This window comes from Leuresthes tenuis, unplaced genomic scaffold (assembly GCF_036924035.1).
Source record: "Leuresthes tenuis unplaced genomic scaffold, fLeuTen1.0.hap1 SCAF_13, whole genome shotgun sequence".
Lineage (NCBI taxonomy): Eukaryota > Metazoa > Chordata > Actinopteri > Atheriniformes > Atherinopsidae > Leuresthes > Leuresthes tenuis.
Window position 1 is genome coordinate 14682550 of NW_027325367.1, and position 24231 is coordinate 14706780.

A 24231-nucleotide genomic window follows, 5' to 3' on the forward strand; every position below is an offset into this window, starting at 1 on the left:
TTGAGATTAGAGTTACTTTTCCTTCCATAATTAGCTTTTTTTTTCAAACTAGCTGAAAGATAATACCTGGACGCACATTCTGGTTTTCATTTTACTGCATTTTGACACACACAGCATGTGTTCTATTAGGTAATATCTCTTTTTTTAAAACATAACATTTCAAAATGCTTGTAACACAAAAAAAAAGCATCCTTGTTTTAACGAAGGTAAAAAGTAACATTAAGCCATAGCCATAAATCTCTGCACTACGAAAATTAGCTCATGGAATATAGATGTGCGGCAGCTTCTCCGTGTGTTGTCTCTCTGTAGGTACATTGATCAGTATTGGTAATTGATAAGCAGACCTATGCTTGTAAGATCAATCTGTGCAGCGATGGCCACCTTCCTGTAGAGTGTGGAGCAGTCAATCATGCATGTGAGCTCTTTGTCTATAACTCATTCTCACCTCTGTTAAAGCTTTGTTGTGTGAATAGACAACATGGCAACAAAAATTACAGTTTGGCTCTCTCTTCTCACACAAACGGTACATTACACACTCTGCACCTCAAACACTTTTATGAGAGCTTTACTCACTCTGCTCAACTGCATCGACAAATCCAAATTTATTACCCCAATCTTCTAACTAGACAGAGTGTATATCCACTTAAATACAACCAGATATGTCGCTGCTGAAGGTCTGTACAGCGCTCGTTCATATCGACTGCACCTGCATGGTAACCCATTGTGTGTCCATTTGCATGGATAGCTTTGGATTTATCTGTTCTATAGGGCCTAGTGCAGACTTGTGTATGGGCATGTATGGAGATTTACTCCTGTTTTAACCCCAGGGTTAGCCATCAGTATTGATTGGAACAGACTTAGCCTGATTTTAATCCCTGCTTGGCCCGAGACTATCGATCAGGGCGCTGAGCTTTCAAGTGGGTTTAACGACCTACCTGCCCCCTTCCCTGCTCCCTCACACCCCTTTTTCTGCTCTTTTTCTGAAGTTCATTATCACACCTCGCAGCAGAAATTAAGCGAGGCATTAGGCTTGTATCCACAACTCCACATATTCCTTTTCCAACACCTTCCAGCTCGGAACCATTACAGAGGCATGTGACAAGGAGTTGTCAGTAAAATATGACTGCACTCATGCTTCTCCTATCTCTGGAGTTTGTATAGGACATTATAAAACAGGGGACGAGATGAATCTGTGCACCTCGACAGCAATGTCATGATAAAAATACCTGCTGGTGAATTACGACCACTCAGCTAGAGGTAGGACCGTCCCTTTATGTCTTTATGGGTTCTCTGAAGACAGTTATATGGGACAACATGGGAACTCTTATAGGCGCTCTGGTGCCTTGGGGCATGGGGAGTGTGGTAAATTTATAGTTCTGCAGAATGGTCACCACTGTTATTGGTTATGAAGAGTAACACTGGAAATGGAGACCTAAGTTTTAAATTGTTTTGAGCATGTGTGCGTGTTTGCCTGCAAGTCCTACACAAAAATAGGAATTTAGGTTTGTTTCTACTTGTGGAAACGCTTGTACATATGTGTTTGTACATTTGTGTGTGTATGCGTGTGTGTGTGAGGGACAGTTACTGTGCCTGGCGTTTCTCCTCCATTTGTCCTCCCAGAGGCAGATCAGACAAAAGGGAAATAAATTGGAGAAAGGGAATAAATCAATGCTAAACTGAGCACCAGTGGGACCTCCTAACCCTCACACTGTCACTCACACATACACATGCACACACAAAAAATGTGCAATGTGTCCAGGGAAACTGTTATATACATCCATAATAACCACACAAACCCCATACATATGGGCTGAGAGAGGAGAATTGGCTGGCTGAATGAATGGGTTCAGACCAGCACTTGGTCACACTATAACTCTTGAGCTTAACCCAACAATCACCAGAACTTTAACTAAGGCCAGTAGTTTTTACCCTGCCGCACATCTGTTGGTGCTTCCCTTATTTACAGTGCAGATATTTCAACTGCTTTCATCTACAATGCGTAGCTGTTTTTCAGTGTTGACATACACACAGACAATTCAACAGCCTACTCGGCTTAAAACTTGGAATCTAAATCTAACAAATGGCTTTCAACCTTTATATGTTTACCTGCACTTGAACTTTACTCAAACTAGACATTTCAGTTCACTAGAGTGCACTTACAGTAAAACATCTCCGGTGCTTCAGTTTCAGATATATAAAAAAAAAATCGCTGTCATCATTCACAAATCCACCATCAGTTCAAGTCTGTTCACTGAAAATAGAAATTCTTCAAGTGCTTGAGCTTCAACTGATCTGAGATTACTTAGCCTCCCAAAAGCAATTCACGGGTCCCAACTCTGATCGGCCATGATGTCTGTGTGACTTAAATTTCATCACCTTAACTTGTCTGCAAGGGCACCCTGGGTCTCTCTGTAAATGTTTTAAATCTAAAATGCCCAACCTTTGTGATATTAATTATTTTTGTGCTTAAAGTTTCCTGAATAAACAAGCAAATTTACAATGACAGCTTTTTAAGTATGTTTTACAGCTTTCACTTTGTTTTTGCACACACCTGCATACCATCATAAGGGAGAGAATCAGTATTTTAGAGGATCTGAGGAAACAAACTGGAAGTATTGGCTACGTATACCAAAGTACAAAGCACTAAAAGAGCATCACCAGTGTTGAATATCTTTGCATTTGAAATTGCAATGATTAACAACCCAATCTCTAAACAGAACGTCTTTGTTGGTCCATGTTACAGTTTCACAATAAAGTCTCAAAAATGATACAAAAACTACATTTTCAACACTCATTTTCCTTTGTAATCAAACAGAGATGGGGCTTACGTCTCCTTTCATGATGACACTGACGTCAATCACAAATCAACATTTGATGTCTCACACATGATGATGTACATGTATGACACTGCCAATATGGATAGAAATGATTATAAGGAGGTAGGGGGACTGGATGAAGTTGTTGCTGGGATTAGAGCAATTGAAACTCATTCTACAGCACAATTTCTGCAGTTGTTGCTCTTTTCTAATTTGCTCCCATTCAAAAATAGTTTGGGTCATTCACACTTCCCTTTGTGTCTCATAAACTTTTCACTAAACAATACGCTGGGGATGAACTGCCATTTTATCATTTCTAACTATGGACTGTGTTACATTTACATTTTGGACAAGAATACAAATAGATCTGGGGAGACTTGACTCTGGTACATTACAATACCCTTTAAAGTTTCTTGCGCTTGTGGATTTCATTTCTCGGAGGTTTTGTAGACTTCTATTTAGCAACTCCTCCACCATGTAACCAGCAACATGATTGTAAATTTCCCTCTGAGGAACAGCTTTAATCATACTGAAAGGTGGATTTCACAAGTTTTGCATTATTATCCTGAATGGATCTCAATAGTAGCAATGTTATGATTGCAGGTACTTCCCAAAAGCTCTCTGCAGCTGACTGCAATGGTTTCACAATATAAAACGGTGTGAAAACATAAGTTGTCCTCCTCGCCATCTTGCTAGCTGAACGACACACATGCCCTGACAGATTTGTCATTAGAGACTTCCAATACAATCCAGCTACTTGCCAACAAGTGAGAAACTACTAAGATTAAAAATAAATTTAAAAAAAAAAGCAAGAGACTAGCTATATTTAAAAAAAAAAGCAAAACAAATGTGTTACATTGTATTTTACAAAAAAAAAAAGAAGAAAAAAAGCAGCCAAACTTTGTAACATTCTAGAATTATCACTCGACATCACCAAACAGCTTTTGCACACACTGTGGAGCTGCGTAGTTCAGGCCCCAGATGGAGTTGAGCGCTGGAGGTTGGGGGCCGAAGGGAGTGTGTAGATTGGGATCATGGGGGGTGCATTGGGGAGAGGCTCTTCACTGTTTTTCCTATTCAACCTAAGTCCTTTAAGACCTCCTCATCTCTTCTGAGAGCAGCAAACTGAGATCTGATCTAATGCCGAGTGCCACATGTGAGTGTGTGTGAGTGAGACACAACACTTTGATGACAGCCTGCTGGGGATGGGAATATGTATGTGGGTAATGAACAACTTCAGAGTGTGTGTGTGTGTGTGTGTGTGTGTTTGTGTGCAATTGTGTCGCATTTTCTGGGTAATGAATTAGTCTAGGGTTTATATATTTTCTGTGTCCCCCGTGTCTGTGCACTCTCCCTCATCTCTGAAGGGTTGTTTGGGGTATTCTGTGAAGGTTTTGCTCAAGGGGGAGGTGGGTTCTTGGGGTCGTGCATTCAGATGTAATTAGCCCAGACAATGGCCTGGTTAAAGCTGGAATCCTCCGAGCTCCCTCTTCCTTTGATTGTGAGGGCCAGCTGTGGAGGAATGGCCATTATCTCCCTGTGTCCGGCAGCATAAAGAAGCCCCCCCTCCTCCCTCCCTTCCACAGTTACCCCTGTGTTAGGGTTCCCACAGGGGGAGGGAAATGAGTGGGTCACATACTGGTCTGGAGAAAGTGCAAGCAACTAGAGCACTGGTTCACTCACATAAATGGCTTCACCTCGCACTTGAACCATACTGTCTCAAAGCAATAGGGAAGAGCAGGTGGCACTGTTTACACAAGAGCAACAAACAGAAACGGCTTTTCACATCTGGAATGGAAAAGTGCAGAGTTCAAGCTGTACATCTACATTGAATGAAATTTCTTCAAAATCTGCATGTAAAAAAGGCACAGATGGCTTTCCTCTGTGGTTGTTTTTGTTCTATCTGTGTGCTTTTTAATCATGAACATCTCATACAGATTTCTGCCTGCACATAGGGACACTTAGATCCATTAGACTTGCAAACAAATTGAATCTTTATAGCATTGGGGCCAAATAATTACTGTTAATTTAACGCTCTGAATCTCCATCGTTAACCCTCACTCCTGAAAACAGAGAGGGAAAGTGAGATAGTGTAAAAATGTTACATGTGTTGACAGCATACCCGGGACTTTAACTGAATTAACAGCGACCTCTTCGACTTGTAAGAACAGGACTGGCATCGTTTATGCGTTATTAAGTCCTGTGATTGGGCAGCCAGTAGTTTGCATATTAGTCTGTTAGGGTAATATGTTTTGCCTCTCTCAACACACGGCTTGCCAAAGCCCCTGGCGACACATTTGGTAATTCTTCGAATTACACCCTAATCATAAGCCAGTGTTCTTTCGATCCGAGTAATTCATTGTGCATCAGTTTATGTCTGTGTATCCTCCTATCCTGTGTATGAGTCAAAGGATTCATTGAGTAGCGTATCAACTCCTTTGTGCAGTTTCTCTGTACTGTGGTTTTTCATCAACTGTATGAATGCTGTTGTCTTTGTGTGCAATGAATTTAAAATAAATACACACCCGGGTTGTCATAGTACCCAGGATGTGGCACTGTGTCTAAGAGTGAAACATCAATGTATTTTTTTCCTTGAGGTTTCTTTAAACTCCTAACAGCTGGGATGTTTTACAGCCAGAGCCACACCTTGAGCCAATAGGACCACATCTCCTAAAAAGTTGTGACTGCCAAAAGTAGGTCCAAGGACGCCTTGAGGGATTTGAGAGGCTTTCAGGGAGACTCAGCAGAATGAGGAATAGTTTCATTTCAATATCACTGCATTAATTTACAGATAGCAGCAGCAGATAATGCAAAATAAGGGCTTTGATGACTTTTTTCTTTTTTGCAAAGTTCACTGTTATTCTTTTACCGACAGGCCCGTCGCCCTCACAAATCTGTGTTGGAAAGATGGAAGAAGTAGTCATAACTTTACATTACATGTAAAAAAAAAAAAAAGTACAAATGTGTCATTAGCAAAATTTACAGGACTCAATGCATTCATATGAGGGTGTCATGACTGGTAATGTTTTAAAGTATGATAAGGGTACAAATTACACGATTGATGTTTAACTAACACATGACTTGTGATGATTTAATAAAGGATATATCATGGCGTCCAGTTGCTTCTCATTAACAAATGATCAATTGACAATTACTTAATATGATGAGCTCATATCAGTTTAGTATTTACAATGCTAAAGAGTACATATCTGATTTATAAGTAATCTAACCGTGTTTAGATTTAGAAACCTGAATGTAAGCACATCTTCTCTAAAGCAGAGTTTCTCATAGACATAAGAAACTATTATTTATAATCAAACTGATACACAAATAGAAAAGCATAAATAAAAATTGTATGGAACCAAAATCAAGCTAACTCGATTCCATATCAGTTCAGTAGCCAAACACATACAATTACTTTTAATTAACACCCCAAACCTTACGATTTTTGATCAAATCACAGATCAGTGGCCTAAACTTTACTTGATAGTGAACAGCAGGAATTTATGATACATCCTGCATTAAATCATAAGTGGGATCAATTGATAAAGAAAAGGGCCATTTAATTAGTAATTACTTTTTTTACTCTTTCGGTGTAGTAGTGAGGCAGGAAACATTTGGATTAAGTATTTGGTTCGACTCCACATCTTGAAAGCGAAAGGCCTGAGCCGCTGAGGGCATTAGGGAGAGCAAGCCCCCGCGTGCCACTGTGGGTGCATCCATCTCAAAGTTTACCCAACAAGCAGGTGGAAGGGGACACGGTGGGTGCAGAGCAGACTGAGGCTCTTGCTGCCTCCACTCTCTTTGGCCCCGAGCTGCCCTCTCCGCTCACCCCCCATTATTTGTCCCGACGGCCGAGCGCGCGGCCCCAATGAGCCCTTTGGAACGGAACGAAAAGAAGGAGCGAATTGCAGCTGTGACGTGGGCGTTGTTGTTCCATTCACCGCACTCCCCATGGCAACGGGGCAGAAGCTGGAAGCACGCGGCCCCTCTCCTCTGTGTGTGTTTCTGGACAGCGTCCTAAGGGCAGAGAGGCAGCTGGAGGTTTCTCGTAAGGAACACTTCTCAGTGTTTCACGGTGAAAAGAAAAAAGAAAAAAAATCCCCCCGAGTATTTGATTTAAAATGCCTGGAAATGAGATAAGAATGTAATATGGCACTGCTCTGGACCCTCAAGGTTCATGTGTTGTATTGAATAATGTGAAAACTACAACTTTTACGCGACGTTTTTGACGCAACTAACAAATTTGACCTATTGACCCACATCAACAACAATGAGAAACTTTAAGAAACGACTGTTAGTTTTTTCTTCGATCGTGTTGTGCCTTTTCTGTGTTTACACTCATCTGCCAGATTCTCTCCCTCCACTTGGTACTCCAACATGCTGCAGGACTGCTTGTATTGTTGGGCAGAGCGATTGGGGTTTCTGTACAATCTCCCGTGACCAATGAGCGGGGTGCTGTCAGGGGTAACCACATCTGTCAACCGTTCTTGGCCAATAAAGAGCGGAGCGAGGCGGACCACAGGTGCGCGCCTCTGCGTCCCCTTGGCACAGCGCCCGGGAGATGCTGGAGAGAGACGCGGAGCTGCCCCGTGGCGCAAAAGAGTTACTGTCAAAGGCAGCCTCCTTTTAACTCCAACTATCACTCTGGCTCCGATAGTTATGGCGACCGCAACGTCCAACCACTACAGCGTCCTTACAACCCCCAGTAGCGCGCCGCCGCCACACTCGGAGTCCGGGAGCATGCAGCAGGCGGCAGCGTACAGGGACGCGCACACCCTGCTCCAGAACGACTACAGCACGTTACCGGGCAGTGGACATCCGCTCAGCCACGCGCACCAGTGGATAACGGCGCTGTCTCACAGTGACAGCGGGGCGCCGTGGCCATCCAGTCCTCTCGGAGAGCAGGACGTGAAGCCCATACTGCATGACAGTGACCGAGAGGAGCTGCAGAACTCCAGCAGTCTGCAGCAGCAGCAGCAGCAACAGCGACACCCTCACCTAGCGCACCAGCAGGCGCATCACGACGCCAGAGCATGGCGAACCAGCACAGCCACTACTCACATCTCCGGCATGGCGACATCTGACACTCAGAGCCTGGTGTACACCCAGTCCGGTTTCGGTTTGATGCCGGGGGGAGATCAAGGAGGGATGCACCACCACCCCCTGCGGGACGAGGACCACCACAGCCACAGTCCGCACCTCAGTGAACACGGGGCCGGCCCTGGGGCCCACCAGCAGTCTATCTCACACCATCACCAGCACGGGGCCCATCAGGACCAGTCGGACGAGGACACACCGACCTCTGACGAGTTGGAGCAGTTTGCCAAGCAGTTCAAGCAGCGGCGAATCAAGCTGGGCTTCACCCAGGCGGACGTGGGACTGGCTCTTGGGACGCTTTATGGAAACGTTTTTTCTCAGACCACCATTTGCAGGTTCGAGGCACTTCAGCTCAGCTTCAAAAACATGTGTAAACTCAAGCCGTTGTTGAACAAGTGGCTGGAGGAGGCGGACTCCACCTCGGGGAGCCCCACTAGTCTGGACAAAATCGCGGCACAGGGGAGGAAAAGGAAAAAGAGGACCTCCATTGAGGTGGGCGTCAAAGGCGCTCTAGAGAGCCATTTTCTCAAATGTCCAAAACCGGGAGCGGCGGAGATCAACTCCCTAGCGGACAGCCTTCAGCTGGAAAAGGAGGTGGTGAGGGTTTGGTTTTGTAACCGGCGGCAGAAGGAGAAGAGGATGACACCCGTTGGGGGACAGATAGCAGGAGGAGAAGACATGTACGGGGACACCCCTCCTCACCACGGAGGACAGACTCCTGTGCAGTGACCCCTGTCTGTTATTTTGAGAAAAACACGGACCCCTTATGGAGGTATAATGCCTCCTTATTTGTTTAAGTCTCTGTGCTGGACCGCTCGGAACTGGACCTCGGCCAGTTAAGATGTTAGATGGACAGCGGGAACACAGAGTGGCAACCGAGCGCTGAAAATACTCATAGCCGTGCTGTATGGAGAGATTTCATGCCAAGCATATTGAGCTAGTGTGTGCTAACCCGAAAAAAAAAAAGACGAAAAAAAAAACCTCACAAAAAACAGCGACGGGGATGCGCTTTTTCTGTATCTTCGACCGAGGCGCCAGTGTGTCATTATGTAACGTGTCATTAAAGAAAAGCAGAGGGTGGTGTGGACAAGAAGGGTCCGCAGGGGTGGTGGTGGGGGGACATTAAAAAAAAAAGAAAAAACAAGCTTCGGGCTTGATGATTTAGTCGCAGTCAGTGTGGGTAAATAAACGCCATCTTTCCATCATAACAAAAGCGACAGGGGTTCTTCGCAGCTTGTGGCAAGACGGGGTTGAAATGGCAGACACCTGCTGTAACCCACAATGTTAAAAACGGAAGCCAATACCAGCCAGCAGCTTTTGTTATTATTGCTATCATTATCACCATTTTTATTATTATTGTTACTATTGTTATTGTTATTATTATTATCATTAAGCTGTTTTGGTAATTTAATGCATTTACAATAAACGTAGGCCTATCCATAAATAGATTAAGTGCAAATCTCTCCCTGCTTTAATATAAAAAGATACAATTTCACATTCTGAATTTAGTTAAGTCCCGGCATAATAACAACAACAATAATAATCATGATAAAACTACTAATAATAATGAAAATAGTAATAATAATAAGGTTCCTATAGAGAGTGAGTATTGGTGGACCGTAATGCTTTCCTCTCTGTGCAGACATCTCTGTGCGCCTGTTTACAGTCTTCTTGCTGTTTGTTTTATTTCTGTACCTTTTCCAAGATGCTGTGACGAGAAAGAGACCAAGACTGTCCGGCTGGACCCCCCCTCACCCCCCAAAAAACAACAACAAAACAAACAAACAATCCAGCCCCCTCTCCTTTTTTTGCCTTGCTTTCCTATAATAAGAGAAACACACAAACACTGACTATTTCCTGGAACCAGCTCTGGCCACAATGGCTACAACTCTCTGACTCTCTCATTCACGCAGAAGATGATCTGTGAGAATGGATCTGCATTCATTTTCTTTTTCCTTTTTTTTTTTGTATTGCTTCGTTCGTTTGTACGTTCGCTTGTTCTTGTTTTTTTTTTTTTTTTCTTCCTGTCAGTCTGTGCCAAAGCACAAACGCGGACACGTGTTCTTGTGCCACCTAAATCCTGTGATTAATAATCTGATGTGTGTGGTTTTATGTGGCGAAAATCCAAGGAGCAGCCGGAGAATAATTCTCTGGACAAATTCTAATGATGATAAAAAAAAAGTGTTGAAAGTCAGAAACTCAAAAACAGTTGAAGAATTCAGATGACTGCAGGAGGGAGAGACGGTGATGTTTTAATATTATGGCGTGGGCAATGATCATTCATTTAGTAAGTAAGAACTTTCTGAATGTAAACAACGTCAAAGCGGATCTCCAACCTCCCTTTCATCGTCAATCATCAAAGAATAATCACAGCAATATTTTACGCAATCTTCTGCAGTGTGTACGCACAGGGGCCATTTTCTTTATTTATAAGCGCAGGTGTTATATAACTATTAGCCTTTCGTTCAAACAAGGCCCGGTATTTCTGTCTCTGGTTGTGACTCCACCACAGGCAATCCTCCAGCTGAATTTGAGTTTCTGAGGTTTAGAAGAAAAGAAAGAAAAAAAAAAAGAATCAATAAAACCAAAACAAAAACAGCATTGACCTGAAATCTGTGATCAAACAATGAGGAAAACTGAAATCAACGATTGCACAATTTCTATATGCTTTTTGTCATTAAATCCTAATTGTTTTCTACAAAAAGTGCAGTCTTGCTCGTTATTGATGGGGAAAAAACAATAAGCAACAAGCTGGGTTTTTTGTTTTCTTTTGTTTTCTTCCTTTCAACTGTGCTCGGCCTTGCATTGCGATTATGGATTTTATCAATTCGTCTCGGTTGCTTGGAAGTGTCCTTCAGATGTCAGGTGTTTGCTCCCGCTGATGTGAGTGTGCTGAAGAGACAAACCCGTGAAGACGATGCAAAGCATCAATTCACATTTTTATCAGGATAAATCTACAATTGTGATTTAGAGTATAAAATAACAACCAAAAAAAAAAAAAAAAACGTTATAAAAGTTTTCTGGAAGGAAAGCGACAGGCCTGTCCAAAGAGGGGCCAGAAACGTGCACTGAACAAGATATCTGGAGGTCAAATCAGAGCAGGTGCAGGGCAGGTGATGCAGGCCAGATGTATTTATTTATCTCGCGATGCACCCTGAAAAAAAATACAAAAGGTTGTATATTCTGTCACTTTTGATGTACAAACGTGGGTATTAAGAACACAAAACAAATGTCGATGTCATCCACCATGACTCTGAAATATCGTGGGAAAAATGAAATGACCCCCTCCCCCCATTCTCCAGCTTGAAATCCAGACATAGATGAAGATATAGTTTGTGGCTGTAGTGTACATTTTGTGGCACTGAGCCTCACTCACTTTTTGCCTTTCTTATTTATTTTTTTACCTTGAATAATCTCGGACATTTTAGAGTATTTAAAAGCCAGAGACTGTGTGTTTCACAACACATCTCCCGGTGGTTTTTGTTCACCTCGTGTCCAACACACGCGGTGATTTATTGCAACCTGGGCGGATCGATGGCCTGAACAAAAACAGAGTGCTGCCGCCACCTAGTGGCCAAATGCAGCCCTGACTTGGGTGTAAGGCGATGGCCTCATGGACAAAGAATGTTGATTCGATCATGGATCATTTTTCCTTTTTAATGTCTTTTCTTTTTAGCTGCTGAAACAATGCTGGGCCACGTCACTCCACTATCTCTAGCAAACTTTTCTGTTATTTGGTTCTGTCATTTATTTTCGTACCAGAACTCAGTCAACACTTTTACTTCCTGCATAGTTAAAACACTTTATCTTGTAGATTAACACTTATTTCAGGATTAATGCAGTGACTCATAAATCAAAACAGTTACTCATTTAGAGTTCAGTTCAGTTATTTGCCCTGTGTGAATGAAACACTGTGGCTACAAACATTTATTCTGAAAGTGCCGTTAAAAGTATTTTACTTTGCTTGAGTATGTGATGCCACTTTAGACTCACCTTTCTGCATTTCAAGGGGGCATGTCGTACTTTATACTCCACTAGGTTTCCTTGACAACTTTAGTTTGTTACTTTCAAGGTGGTAGTTTTACACAGCGAACAAAAGATTTAAAAATAAAGGCATACAATAAAACATATTTCCACAGATTAAACTAGTGGTTTCAAGGCTTTTTTTGGCTTCTGACAAATTACAAAAGTGTGGAGTCGGGGTCACATTTCAGATGTCGATTAGTGCATTTTGGTGCCTCAAACTTTCCCACAAATTAATTTCAATAAATGTTCAAAAGATCCAAATATCTAAGCAAGAGAAAGTCCAAATATTGAACTTACACAATCTGTACACAACATACTGTGTTGGTATTTACAATTTGATTATGTTTGATCATATTCTAACAAAACATCAGCAGGGTCAGACCAATACTTGTGCTTTGAACTTACTTAAATATCAATATTTGTACTTTTTTTTCTAACTAACATTGACTTTTTATCCTGGACTTGTAGCTGCAGGATGATAAATTGCTGTTTAAGTGTAGCTCAAAATCAGAAATTCAAGTGCAGTAAATGAATAATGCATTTAATGCAATCTCTAAGCTTTGTAATTATTTTCAGTCGGTCTTTGAATAACCAGACAGGAATGTGGCAACGTTGGGATGTGTTGTTTTAACTCATCCCATTAATACAGAGGATTTTTCTGTAACTTGAAATCTGATTCAGCATGTACAGTTTTCGTTTAAAGAAAACGAGAGTGACTGCACAAAGGAAAAAAAAAGAATGATTTGTGGGGTTTTGTGGGTTTCTGTCTGTCTGTGTGTATGTGTGTGAAACCAGCTCTCTGGAGGACCCTGCTGGCTGGATTCTGTCCTATCAGTGGACGACCATCTGCCCTCCTCCAGGCCCTCACGCTCCTACAGGCATCCTCTACATTATTCATATTTTCGCACATAAAAAAACACACACACGCTTACCCTTCACAGCACACAAGGCCTCACCTCACACATCGTGCGCACAGTCACGTGTTAGACAGCCTCACACACACACACACACACACACACAGCTGCCACCTCTGACACTGTACACCAGAGATGATTCACACTCCGCTATCATTGTCAGTCCACAATTGTCTCCTCTGTCTTGTGTGAGAGGGATCTTCCTGGGATTTTGCACAATGGAGGCAGAAATCTGACGAGCTAAAAGCCATCAAATATCATTCATCTGTTCGTTGCCGTTTGCCTCTTCCCCTTTTCATGCCCTTTTCTCACTCGAATCCGTGCTCCTTCTCTTAGTGGAGCTCCCACAACTTGTCGTCTCCCCCTCTGGCCTTTTTTTTTTTTTTTCTGTGTTTCTCCAGAGCTCCAGCATGTGCACAAAGAAAAGGGCACAGGGCTAATCCTTCAGAATTGTTGGACGGGTTTAGTATTGTCATATGGTAGCAAGCACAAAGGAACAGGGATTATGAGACAGACATATGCCAGAGTGCACAAACCTTTAAATGTTAAGAGTGAATAGTTCTCTTTGCACACATTCTTTATCTCAGGTGAGTCGCTAACAAAGCACAGAAGAACTGAAGCAAACCAAAGAAAAATATCACAGCTATATTTAATGAAATATCATAATGCATCCATTGTCATACAGCCTTTTATCTCTAGTTATGATACATTCATAAGAATTCTTTTTAAGCTTTATAGAGCATTTTCTTTTAAGCCATGTTGACATATTAGTTATATATATATATATATATATTTTCTGGCTCTCTTATTTACAGTCTGATGAGATTCCACAAGTGTTTCAGCACACACAATATCAAGAGACAATGCAATATGGCTTCTTTAGTCTACAAGCTGAAATCATGAAGGGAATGCACCACCCGTGGGGGGGGACTCTGGTCCATGACCTTTAAATGCTGAGGAGCACAGAGACAGATGGAGTTGGCCCACAGACACAGATCAGGAAGGACTTGTGTAGTCTCGTCCTGCGACTAGTGAACTTACAAAAAGGTTGAAGTGATACTGATCTCCAGCAGGATGGCTCACCTCACCCTGCTGATCTGAGATCAGGTGGTCAGTCTGGTGTTCTATCGTCACCTAACCAGGGAGTTAACAGAGGAAAATTTCCACTTCTTGTATATTTTTGCCGAGAGCAGATCTGAGCGGGAATGATAGACTTTAACATGATGCATGTTTAGTACTATTTCTGCAGTGAAATGAATTTGAACATTTTCCAAGGGACTTCTGGAAAGAGGGATGCACATGCGGTTTGGCTAATGAGAGGCAGCATGGAAATATGTTGTTAATTCAGTGTAACATGTCACCAGGAGTCATACAGTATTGCACTAATACAAGATCAATAAGTGACTTTGAGAACAATATTCAGCCATCGTAAACATAAGACAAAAAGTGCAAAATAATCAACAGTAAATGGATTCCTAAATCTAAGTGCATCCACCATTAAAACAACTTAATGTAACCAACAAGAAATTAATACAAATAAATAAATCTTATATATAAAAATATTTAAAAAAATACATAGTTAAAGTTAAATGCTGGCACAAGTATACAGTAAACTGTAACTTCTGTTCCCATGAGGCTAAATCTGACCACTGATGAAAGAAGGCAATAGCATGCAGGCAAGGGTTTTTAAGACACCAAATAAAACAATTCTGTTCAATTTTTCTGCTTCAGTTTGTATCGTTTTACTGAAATTCAGCTGCAACATCACACACACACAAACCCATAGACTTCACCTTCTGCTGTCGTCCTGAACACTTTTTCAGCCCAATATTTTGGTTTTAAATCATATCAAAATCATAAGATCTTAAACCCGTAAAACTGTTCATGAACAAAAATCCACGACTGAAGTCGTGCTGTTATTTCTTATTGCTAAATGTTCATGTTTAATCAAAGAGAGGAACTGCGTAAGATGACAGGTTAACGTATGCGTCATGCGTCCACAGGGAAAGGCGCATAATAAAAGCTATTGGATCTGTGAAATCAGTGTAGTTTTGATTAGAAGAATCAGCTGTTAAGATCCTGAACTATTTCTTACAGAGATCCTGTAAATTTACAGGTGATGAGTGGAACAATTTAGATTGGAAAAAAGCTGCCAGTGCACTCTGGTGGACAATTGATGCAATGAACATACTGCTTCCAACATGTTTTCACCTAATGTACTGGCTCCTTATTTCAATGGGATAAGGATCTTGGAAAGTTTTAATCTCCCTGTTCAGTAATTTTTTAATGGTATACCGCACAGGCTTTCGAAAAAGAAAGGATAGATCCTCACATTAAAGATCTCCAAAACTGGGTTTTATGTTTTATTTCGTGACATTTCGATCTCTGGGCCTATAAATCACCATTTTATATATATAACTATCTTAGCTGAAAGCATCAAAGACATAACGGAGATATCTGTAGAAAACTTGAAAAAAATCATAGGGCTGTCAGTTTAATTTCCTTTTGTCTTTTTTTTTTACATCTTACATCTTTTTACAAATTCTATTTAATTTTTTTTGGCTTTTGAATTGAAAAAACGAGGCAAGGAACTGTAAAAACTGTACAAAAACCTCTAACAGGCATCAATAAAGTCTATTTTTTATCAGCTGATATCAAATAACCGTGTTATCATATGTGTATTATCAACACAATATCGATATGTCTTTATTTTGATCAATACTGGTTTTTGATCAACACCCCTGGACTGAAGAAGGCCTGTGGTGTTCGAAATGTCATGACAGAAAAATCAAATCCTACATGGGAGCTCTTTGTTGTGCAGATCCATATGTTCTGTGTCTATGTTTACTGTCAACCAATCCAGCACCTAATCAAGTGGATTCTTTTTTTAGGTCAATATTAGCCTTTTTATGATCAACATGATTTTTAACTGTTACAAAGCTGCTATCACGGCTGTATTTTTCTCAGACAACAATCTCTGTGAACAACAGTGAGCAGTGATTACAGTTTGTAGTTCACGTGTGTGTGTGTGTCTGAGAAGAAACGTTCGGCTGAAGCCTCACGAAGGCGCCATCACTCATGCAGACGGTGACTCTGCGTACAACATGAACAGAAGCATACGTACGGCGTGCTCCTTGCTCGCACCTTCAGCAGACTTAACACACCACAGCTGGTGCCGTATGAGCGTTTGCTGAGTGACAAACACACACGAAACCTGCACCGTGCTGTCTCAAGCCTCAAAACACCGCACAGCCAGCAGCAGCTTAAAGTACAAATGAACAGAGTGTCTGCGCTCTTATTGCTTTACCTGATGTTTTTTCTGGGCAATGTTTGAAACAACCAGCAAAAGTTTGTAAAGATCCATCGGCTACATCTTTGTGTGGTTGATTTGGCCAGAGGTTGATTACATGGATGATTTGGCTACTGACAAAGAAAAAAAAAAAAAAAGAAAGCTGTATCCTGACATCAAACTTAAATGAACCAGCTAAGACATGTAGATTAACTTTATCTACGTGAAGAGTAAAGGGAGAAACTTGTGGGCATGTACCAGCCATGCGCTCTCATTCACTGTACATGAATTCAGCCTATTTTCAAATGATTGTTTGACTCGCTCTCAATGAGTGAATGCGTATGAAACATCTTTTTGAGCTAAAGCTACTGTTCTATGACACAATGATTCTACTGTGGGCATCTTAACATTTTTTAGCTAATTGAAACAAAAGTGCTCTATTATCTGCTCTGAAATTTTACAGCACTCCTTAACCATAGGCAGCAGGCATGACTCTCTCATCCCCCTTGTGTAAACAGATGCTCGGGAGCGCTTACGGCTCTTCTTGCTGATCCTAGACCAGCAGAGTGGGCATTTGTGGAGATAGTCAGTGTGCAACACAAAAGGGATTTTAAAAGACACCTACAGTATTTACACCATATGACAGAGGAGATTATTCTATCTATTTTCAGGCTAGCTGTACCATCTATATTCACAATTTGATCAAATATCCTATTTATTCAATCTGAGAATTCAATCAGATTGCTTTATATACATTTACACTGAGTCGTGTTCACTCACATGAGTCCTGTACAGCTCTGTAAGTGTTGATATCATTTCAGCACAGGGTGTTAACCGATTAAAACACACACAAGGCTGGGTGGTACAAATTGCTACAAGGGACCACAGGGGGCACGCAGGCATGTTGTTGCCATGGTTACAGCAATGGGACACGGGTAAAAGGTTGTGATTGCATCTGATGTCAACTTAGTGGAGGAGTTTCTCAGCAACAGCGTCATTTACTCCTTTCTACCTTTCAACTAGCTCCAGTATTTCACTTTTTTTCCTCATCTCCATTTAAAGTTTCCTACGCTCTTATTCCGTTTCCCTCCATCTGTCAGTTCCCTCTCTTTAGGGCTACAGTGTGCTTCAACTTTGTTCCCTTCTACTGCAGTCTTTCCTCCACAACAGTTTTGCAAGTTAACCCTTAAAGTCCTCTACGTCTCCACTGAAACAGCAACACCAAAAAAATAGTCCCCAGCTTTTTTTTTTTTTCTGTTCAAAGAGGTAGGGGAGCATGTGCACAGGCAGGATGAGCAACCCTCCCGTGAAGTGTGTATAGGTGGTGTGTGTACTGTGAGTGTGTGTTTTGTCAACACTTGAGCTGGTCTATTTCAGAGCACTCAGTGTCCATGTCAGAGTCGTACAGTGAGTGGCCTGTAGGGTCGCTGACGGGCGACGGTGGGTCTTGCGGTGTTTGAGTGTGCGAGGAAGCGTGCGAGTGTGTAATGTCCTGGGATGTGTCCGTGCGGGAGTAGAGGCCCAGATCCGGGAATTGGGAGGGCGAGTCGCTCTCCTCTGTGGTGTTGTCGTAGCGGAAATCCTCCAGGTCAACAAACCACTCAGGCCAGAATCGCCGGCGGATGCGCTCACAGTACATGGCCAAGTTTATGAGGTCACCTGGGAGGAACCATGAGCTCAGTGGGTACACAATGGAAGCATGGCTGTATTTGGATGTAGACTGGCATGGAAGTGAAATCATCCGCTTGTCTATACACTACAAGGGGCAAAATAAAACTTGTATTTCTTTGTAAAATGTTTTTGGTTAACTCACCTTTAATTAGCTGCTCCGGCCGCGATCCTGGCAGCATCCACATGGCCGGGGCCAGGTGACCGAACACCGCAGCGTCTACTGTTGAAAGCTTAGAGCCCATAAGGTACTTCTTGTCACCTTAAACAGGACACACACAAAAAAAATACCAAAAAGTCAAATTCCAACACAAAAGTACAAAGTGCAGCCATGCTGTTCCTCTTAAAAATAATTGCTGTTTGTGATGACCAAAGAAAACACTCAATCTGATTTGAGGAGACTACAATGTTAAAAATGACCACAAGAGGTCACTGTTGACGTGTCTTTCCACTTTTTTTCTCAGCCTCTGCTGTCTCTTGACAAGTGCAAGAATGATGACTGTGGTTTCTATTCTCCAGGTGGACATTGAAAAGCCATCGATTCCCCTGCAGGCTAAACTATGTGAACATTCAAAGTGATGGAAATTGTGACAAAGTGATTTTTTAAAAATCTTTGTCCGTTTCTAAATAAGTTTGGACTCTAGCAAATTTTAACTATATCAGATTTGTAACAAGTTGTAAATTCTTTAAAGACAACATTTAGAAACATTTTATTTTATTGGACAAATATATCCTTGTTTTAAGTTTGATGCCAGTGGTACGTTTTTAAAAGGCTAGGATCGGGGCATGTTTGCCTCTGAGTTGTGTCTCTCCTCCTTTTGGCAACACTTTCAGGTTTTGGGAACTGAGTAGAAAGACTTCTGTAACTTTGCAAGTGAAATAGTCAATACTGGATTTCCTCTAATTAACAGTTTAATGGGCAAATCTGTCAATAAAAAGAAAAATATGTTAATTGGATGGCAGCAGTCTTTGATCTAAAGCCTGTCTTTAATATCCGTCGCTCACAAATGTGTATGCGAGTACCTCCGATTTTTTTTTTCTGTTAACCCTTCCACACAAGGCCAATATAAATCTGACTGAGCTTAAATTGAAAGATAATGTATATTTCTAAAGATTACAATTATCATTCATAAAGACTCACCTAGCAGAGTGGCCAGTGTGCGCATGTCCTTCTCCATCAAGGCGTAAACCTCCTCTGTAGAGAACCGTCCAATCCCATGGCCATACATCTCCCTCTTAACAATCCCACCAGTCAGGTGACTCAGGATCCACTTGAGCAGGTCGCTCAGCGGTCCGCTCACCGTCAGCATCTTCTGGGTCTCCTCCAGATTGTCCACCCACTGACAGTAAGCTATTGTCCTGGGGCACAAAAATGTGCATTTGTACAGGTTGTACACAGATGCATCTAAAGCAGAGCTTCAACAGTCACTGCTACTTTTACTGAGAAGAGGACGTCAAAGTAGAAGAAGGAGTATCACCAAATTATAAAATCTAATAATTGTGTTGGAAACCTTGTCTTTATTTCGTAAGTTACATTTCAAACACAAAAAAAGCTCCATTTGGTCGCACATTTGTTGTTTTCCTACTAAAGATCTCTGAATGAGCCGCACAAAAGGCAAAGTGACGGCAGTGTGAACTTCAGCCTAAACTTACCAGTAGAAGTGTTCCTCCACCATTTTGGTGATGACGCGAGACACCGCTCTCTCCTGCGGGGTCAGACCCTTGTTGAGGCTCACGCCCAGCCTCTCCTCCAAGAACTCGATGATGAACTCGGCGCCGAACACCTGCTCCTGGTTGTACTCGATCCACGGCATCTTTCCCTGCGGCGATAGCCTCCCATCAAAGTAGTTCTGTAGGAGCAGAAATGAGAGTCAGAAAAGGTGGACAGAGGATGTTTTAACGAAACAACAGAATGTAGAAAGAGACTGATAATTGGTGCTGAGATAGTTATTATGGAGCTGGATGAAGGAAATTTTTATCCCTGCTGCAATGGAGACTGAGTGAATATTTGTCTCAATAACAAATTACAGAAGAATCAGTCACAGCAAAAGAACTAACTAAGGTTTTCAGGTGACAAAAATAGAGATAAACATCCTTTATGCTAGATTCACATTGATTTGAGTCCAAAAATCCAAAAGTTGCTATAAATGAGCATTTTAAGTAAATTGTGCAAACATCCCTATTAAGCAGCCATGCAGTTATTGCATATTCCCAGTGTGAGTGTTTTTTTTATTTCTATTATTTGTTTTTGGAAGGTACATAGCCATACCTGGTAGGGTAGGTCAACCATACGGAGGTAGGTCTCCAGCTTAAGGCAGAAAGGGGACAGGGATGGGACACCAGATTTGGGCCTTGAGAACTGGTGGAGTATGATGGCATCCTTAGAGTCCAGCTCTTCCTCCTTCCTGTGAGTAGCCAATACAGACAGATTAACATGTCACACAGAGGCTGAGTGAGGCTGCAAACTAGAAATCTTTTATATCCGTGTATGCTGCAGAAATCAAATGTGGTCCTCACAACATTAATCATCAGATTTTAGGGGGAAAAAAAAGGTTTTTAAGGCTGGCTGTCTAGTGAGTAAGGCTTTGTTTATAGGCAAGACAACCAACTAGAAAAAATAGCAACTAGGAAAAATAGTTTTCCTTGACTTGGTTAACTTTGAATTTGTTGGAACTACTGTGACAGAAGGTGTATAAGGTGGTATAAAAAAATTATAAAATCTCAGTGTTTCTTGAAAAAAAAATTTAAGGCTTATCTTAAAAGATTTTTTACTTCTCAGCCTCTACGGAAATGATAAATATGTGATTAAAATGGCATTTGAGGGGTTAAAATTCTGGCTTTTATCAAACATATTAAAAGAAGAGAAGAAAGACACGCAGGAAAGATCGGCACAGTTGGGAATTCAACCAGCATTCACTGCAATGGGCATTGCCAACATGGGATGTGTTTTTGCCACTCGGCAACCGAGCACCTCCGACTTAAAGCAATCACTGTTAATTTATTTACTTGTATGCTTCCACGAAAGGACTGCAACTATCTCATATCTCTTCATCAGAAGTCTGCTCTCCATTACAACTGGAAACAATGAGAAAAGCTTATCCTGTTTCTGTTACCCTTAAAGAAGCAAGATGCAAGTCTTGATGTATTCAAATTCTGGTATCAAGGCTTGATTTAAGGTTAAGCTTAAACTCAGACACATGGTTAGACAAGCACTCATGACTGTTGTTAGCATAAGAAAGTATTTTAATATTTAGTAATATTATTAGTGATAATATATTGTAGTTAATCTATGGTTATCTTTAGGAGGACATGTTTAGGTTTCAGACCAGGACAGTGAGAATGTTTGATCTGTCCTCAACTCTGACACACCTTCACAGGGCTGTTTGAGTGTTGATAACTAGTTTTAGAATTAAGAGTTGGGGTTGGGGTTTGAGTAAGGTTTGGTACTAGTCTAGGTTGGTGTACGGAGCAAGTTTGTTGAGTTATGTGTTAAGCAAGCTGTGGTCATGTTGAATTTCTGAATGTTTTCTACTGTAAACATGACAATGTGTGTGCGTGAGTCATGCGAGTGGACAAGGCTCATCACATGACTGACTGAATAAACCAACAAAGCTTCTATAAGTGACTCTGAGTGACTGTCAGCCCAGGGTTATTCATCGTGGCAAGGAACACTGCAGTGTAATGAAGCATCCCCTTGTGAGAGATTATCTGCTGATTATTCTGGTGATGGGGTCTCTTATTGGACGTGCACGTGCCCACAAATGGCAACAAATTCATTTGTACGTGCTGCACAAGTCCGGAGGAGCTGTCCACTGGTGAAAGTGCTGAAACATAGGAACACAAACAGGCCTCTTTGGAGAGGAGCTGTCTGTCTCAGTGTGGTGCTGAACTGCCTCCAACAGACACTTCGCTATTTGATACACAAAGCCTATGGCATGGTAATATGAAGCCTTGCACACAGGGAGGCATAGAGCTGCAATATTGTACGTCACAGCTACATGAACAGCTTGTGTTTACGCTCTGAACGTATAGGAATCAACCCTGCATTTAGCATTGTATATATAAATATATATATATATATATATATATATAACATGCATCTTGCAGCGATGAGAGCCCCTCTCTGACATGTAATATTCACTGTCCTTTTAAACTGTGTTGTAACACAGTCATGGGCCCAGACTGCAGGTATAACCGACGTTTAAAAGGACACTGATCAAATAACCCATGTTTGAGGATCGCATTCACAGAGGAGAATAAAAAAGCTGCATTATTTTAGATCAAAGTCCACTGTGTGATTGGGAGTAATATAAAAATTAAATTCAAAAAAAAAAAACATCACGTGAGCCTGTGTTGTGTCGACTTGTCCTTGAAATGCACAAATATAAGTGACCTATTGACTATGATGTCAATTCGAGTGGCAGTGGAGCTGTTTGAGAGCCTGCAGGCTGGCACAGGAACTTAGACAAACAACATCGGGGAATGAGCCATTGCCATGGTTTTGTAATCGTAATTGAATAAGCAAGGACATAGCCTGGAAGAGCCCATAGTCCTTGCCGCGGGTCACTCGTGTCAATAATCCACAAAATTAGCCGAAGGTAGAAATATCCTAATCTGTGTGTTTGTGAGGATGGAGTCGTGTGGTGGGGGGGTCCGTTACATCACAACCCACCACTCACGATTTCTTATTTTCCCACCGTCTCCACTCTCACCCCGCCCAGTCAGACGAGATTAAGTAATATCAAAGCAGAGAGAAAAATACAGCAGACCTGTGAGATTTAAACAGATTTAAATCCACAACTGCTTTGACTTTGATTATGATCCGGCTCCAGAAGCCTGGCTGAGGAGCCCTGAGCTCCTCTGACAGCTTCTGTGTTGTTGGTACCTGATGGCCAGCAGTTCGTGCAGCAGATAAGCAGCGGCAGCGAGCAGAGCCCCTCCAGTCAAATACAGCGTTTTCCGCCACCACGAGTCCGAGCCCAAAGCTGACATTATCCCGCCGTAGTCCTGCAATGGGCAGGCGATGATGTACCCATAAAACGAGAGCTGCTCATCGGAGCCCAGCAGGCCGAAGGAGAAGCTCTGGTTCTGGTAAAAATCAACCACACACGACCCCGTCCAGGCGAAGCCGACGCGCCAGTACATGTTCAGTATCTCCGGCCACTTTCCGCCTCACTTTGGCAGCTCGGGCCTTCATCAGCGGGGGCTTCATGAGTGCCGACAGAGGCAGGTGAAATGCGACTGGATCAGGAACAGCCGGGGGGGCTCAGGCATCCCGTCCGAGGTTACACCCCGAAGCGGGGCGAGCATCATCTGGAGCCCGTTCGGAGCTCACTGATTTGACCCCTCTTCTCTGGTTACAAGCAAGACAAACAAGCGAACACCGACACTTCTGGTTTTATTTTTCAAAATAATAGTAGATTTCTCTTTTGCAACAGTTTAACAATATCAATATGTCAAATTACCTAAATTTCTTTTATCTAAATGTGTCAAGACAGCTATTCACGCTTAATTCATCCAGGCTTCTACAAAACCACTGGACTACGGAAGCCTATCTCATGACACCAACACTCATCTGTAAAGATGTTAGGACCGTCACTGAGGATCTCCTGTTCATTCATGGGTACTTAGTGGGATAAAATAATAACTAAAAGTCCAGAGTACAGGCAGACGATTCGGGCTCCATTTCTACAGCGGTAATTACTGAACCACAACAAGTAGGTGAACTGTTTCTCAGACAGAAAAAAAACAAAAATTTCAAAAACACAAAAATGAAAAGCAGTTTTCAAAGAAAAACGGGGAAAGAAAAAAAAGCCACAACGACGGTTCACAAAACACAGAAACTTAAACCACAGATATTTCTTCAGAAAACACACTAATGAGACAGAAAGAGCAACAGCTAATAAAAGAAAAAGTTTTTTATGGTGTGTTCTTATAGAAACTTATATTTTCCCTTTTTCCGGGGTTTATTAAATTTATTTTGCTGTTTTGTTCTGGACTCAATGTGCACGTAACTGCTTTCTGCACGAAGTCGACGCAATTTCAGGATTTTAATCTGAAGGAGACGTGGTTTGTGGTACGACTTCCGCTGCTTCCTGCGGGCTTCCTGCAGCAAGTGATGTAAAGGGAACTGACCGTACTGGGGTGTCAACTTGGACATGAAAACACTGGCAAATACGCTGATCACTACATCCAGCCAAGCTGTTAATTATAAAAACACCAGAGCAGTGAATGATTTCTATTGTGCGCTTTGGTGTAGCGACACTCACGCTTCCAACATCTGCATTGCATGTCCTTTGGATTCACCACTAGGGGGCCCATTACAGCCTCTATCCTGAGCCGACATTGAAGTTAGGTAAACGTACTGCATATAGGCTACCCTTTTTTTTGTGTCTCGCTGGAAAATCCCCAAAAGTCT

General features: G+C 41.9%; 2 protein-coding genes across 2 annotated transcripts; one reads left to right on the forward strand and one right to left on the reverse strand.

Moving 5' to 3' along the window:
* The first annotated feature begins 7262 nt into the window (after window positions 1–7262).
* pou3f2a (POU class 3 homeobox 2a) lies at window positions 7263–10624 on the forward strand. The gene has a single exon (XM_072362031.1). It carries the CDS (start codon window positions 7263–7265, stop codon window positions 8643–8645), a length of 1383 nt encoding a protein of 460 aa, XP_072218132.1. The 3' UTR covers window positions 8646–10624.
* Window positions 10625–15292: 4668 nt separating this feature from the next.
* On the reverse strand, window positions 15293–23194 carry faxca (failed axon connections homolog, metaxin like GST domain containing a). Its single transcript, XM_072362723.1, has 6 exons — window positions 22699–23194; window positions 20083–20218; window positions 19467–19663; window positions 18955–19172; window positions 17959–18075; window positions 15293–17804 (listed from the first exon to the last, which is right to left on the reverse strand). Exons 1-6 carry the CDS (start codon window positions 22956–22958, stop codon window positions 17497–17499), a joined length of 1236 nt encoding a protein of 411 aa, XP_072218824.1. The 5' UTR covers window positions 22959–23194; the 3' UTR covers window positions 15293–17496.
* Window positions 23195–24231: the final 1037 nt, after the last annotated feature.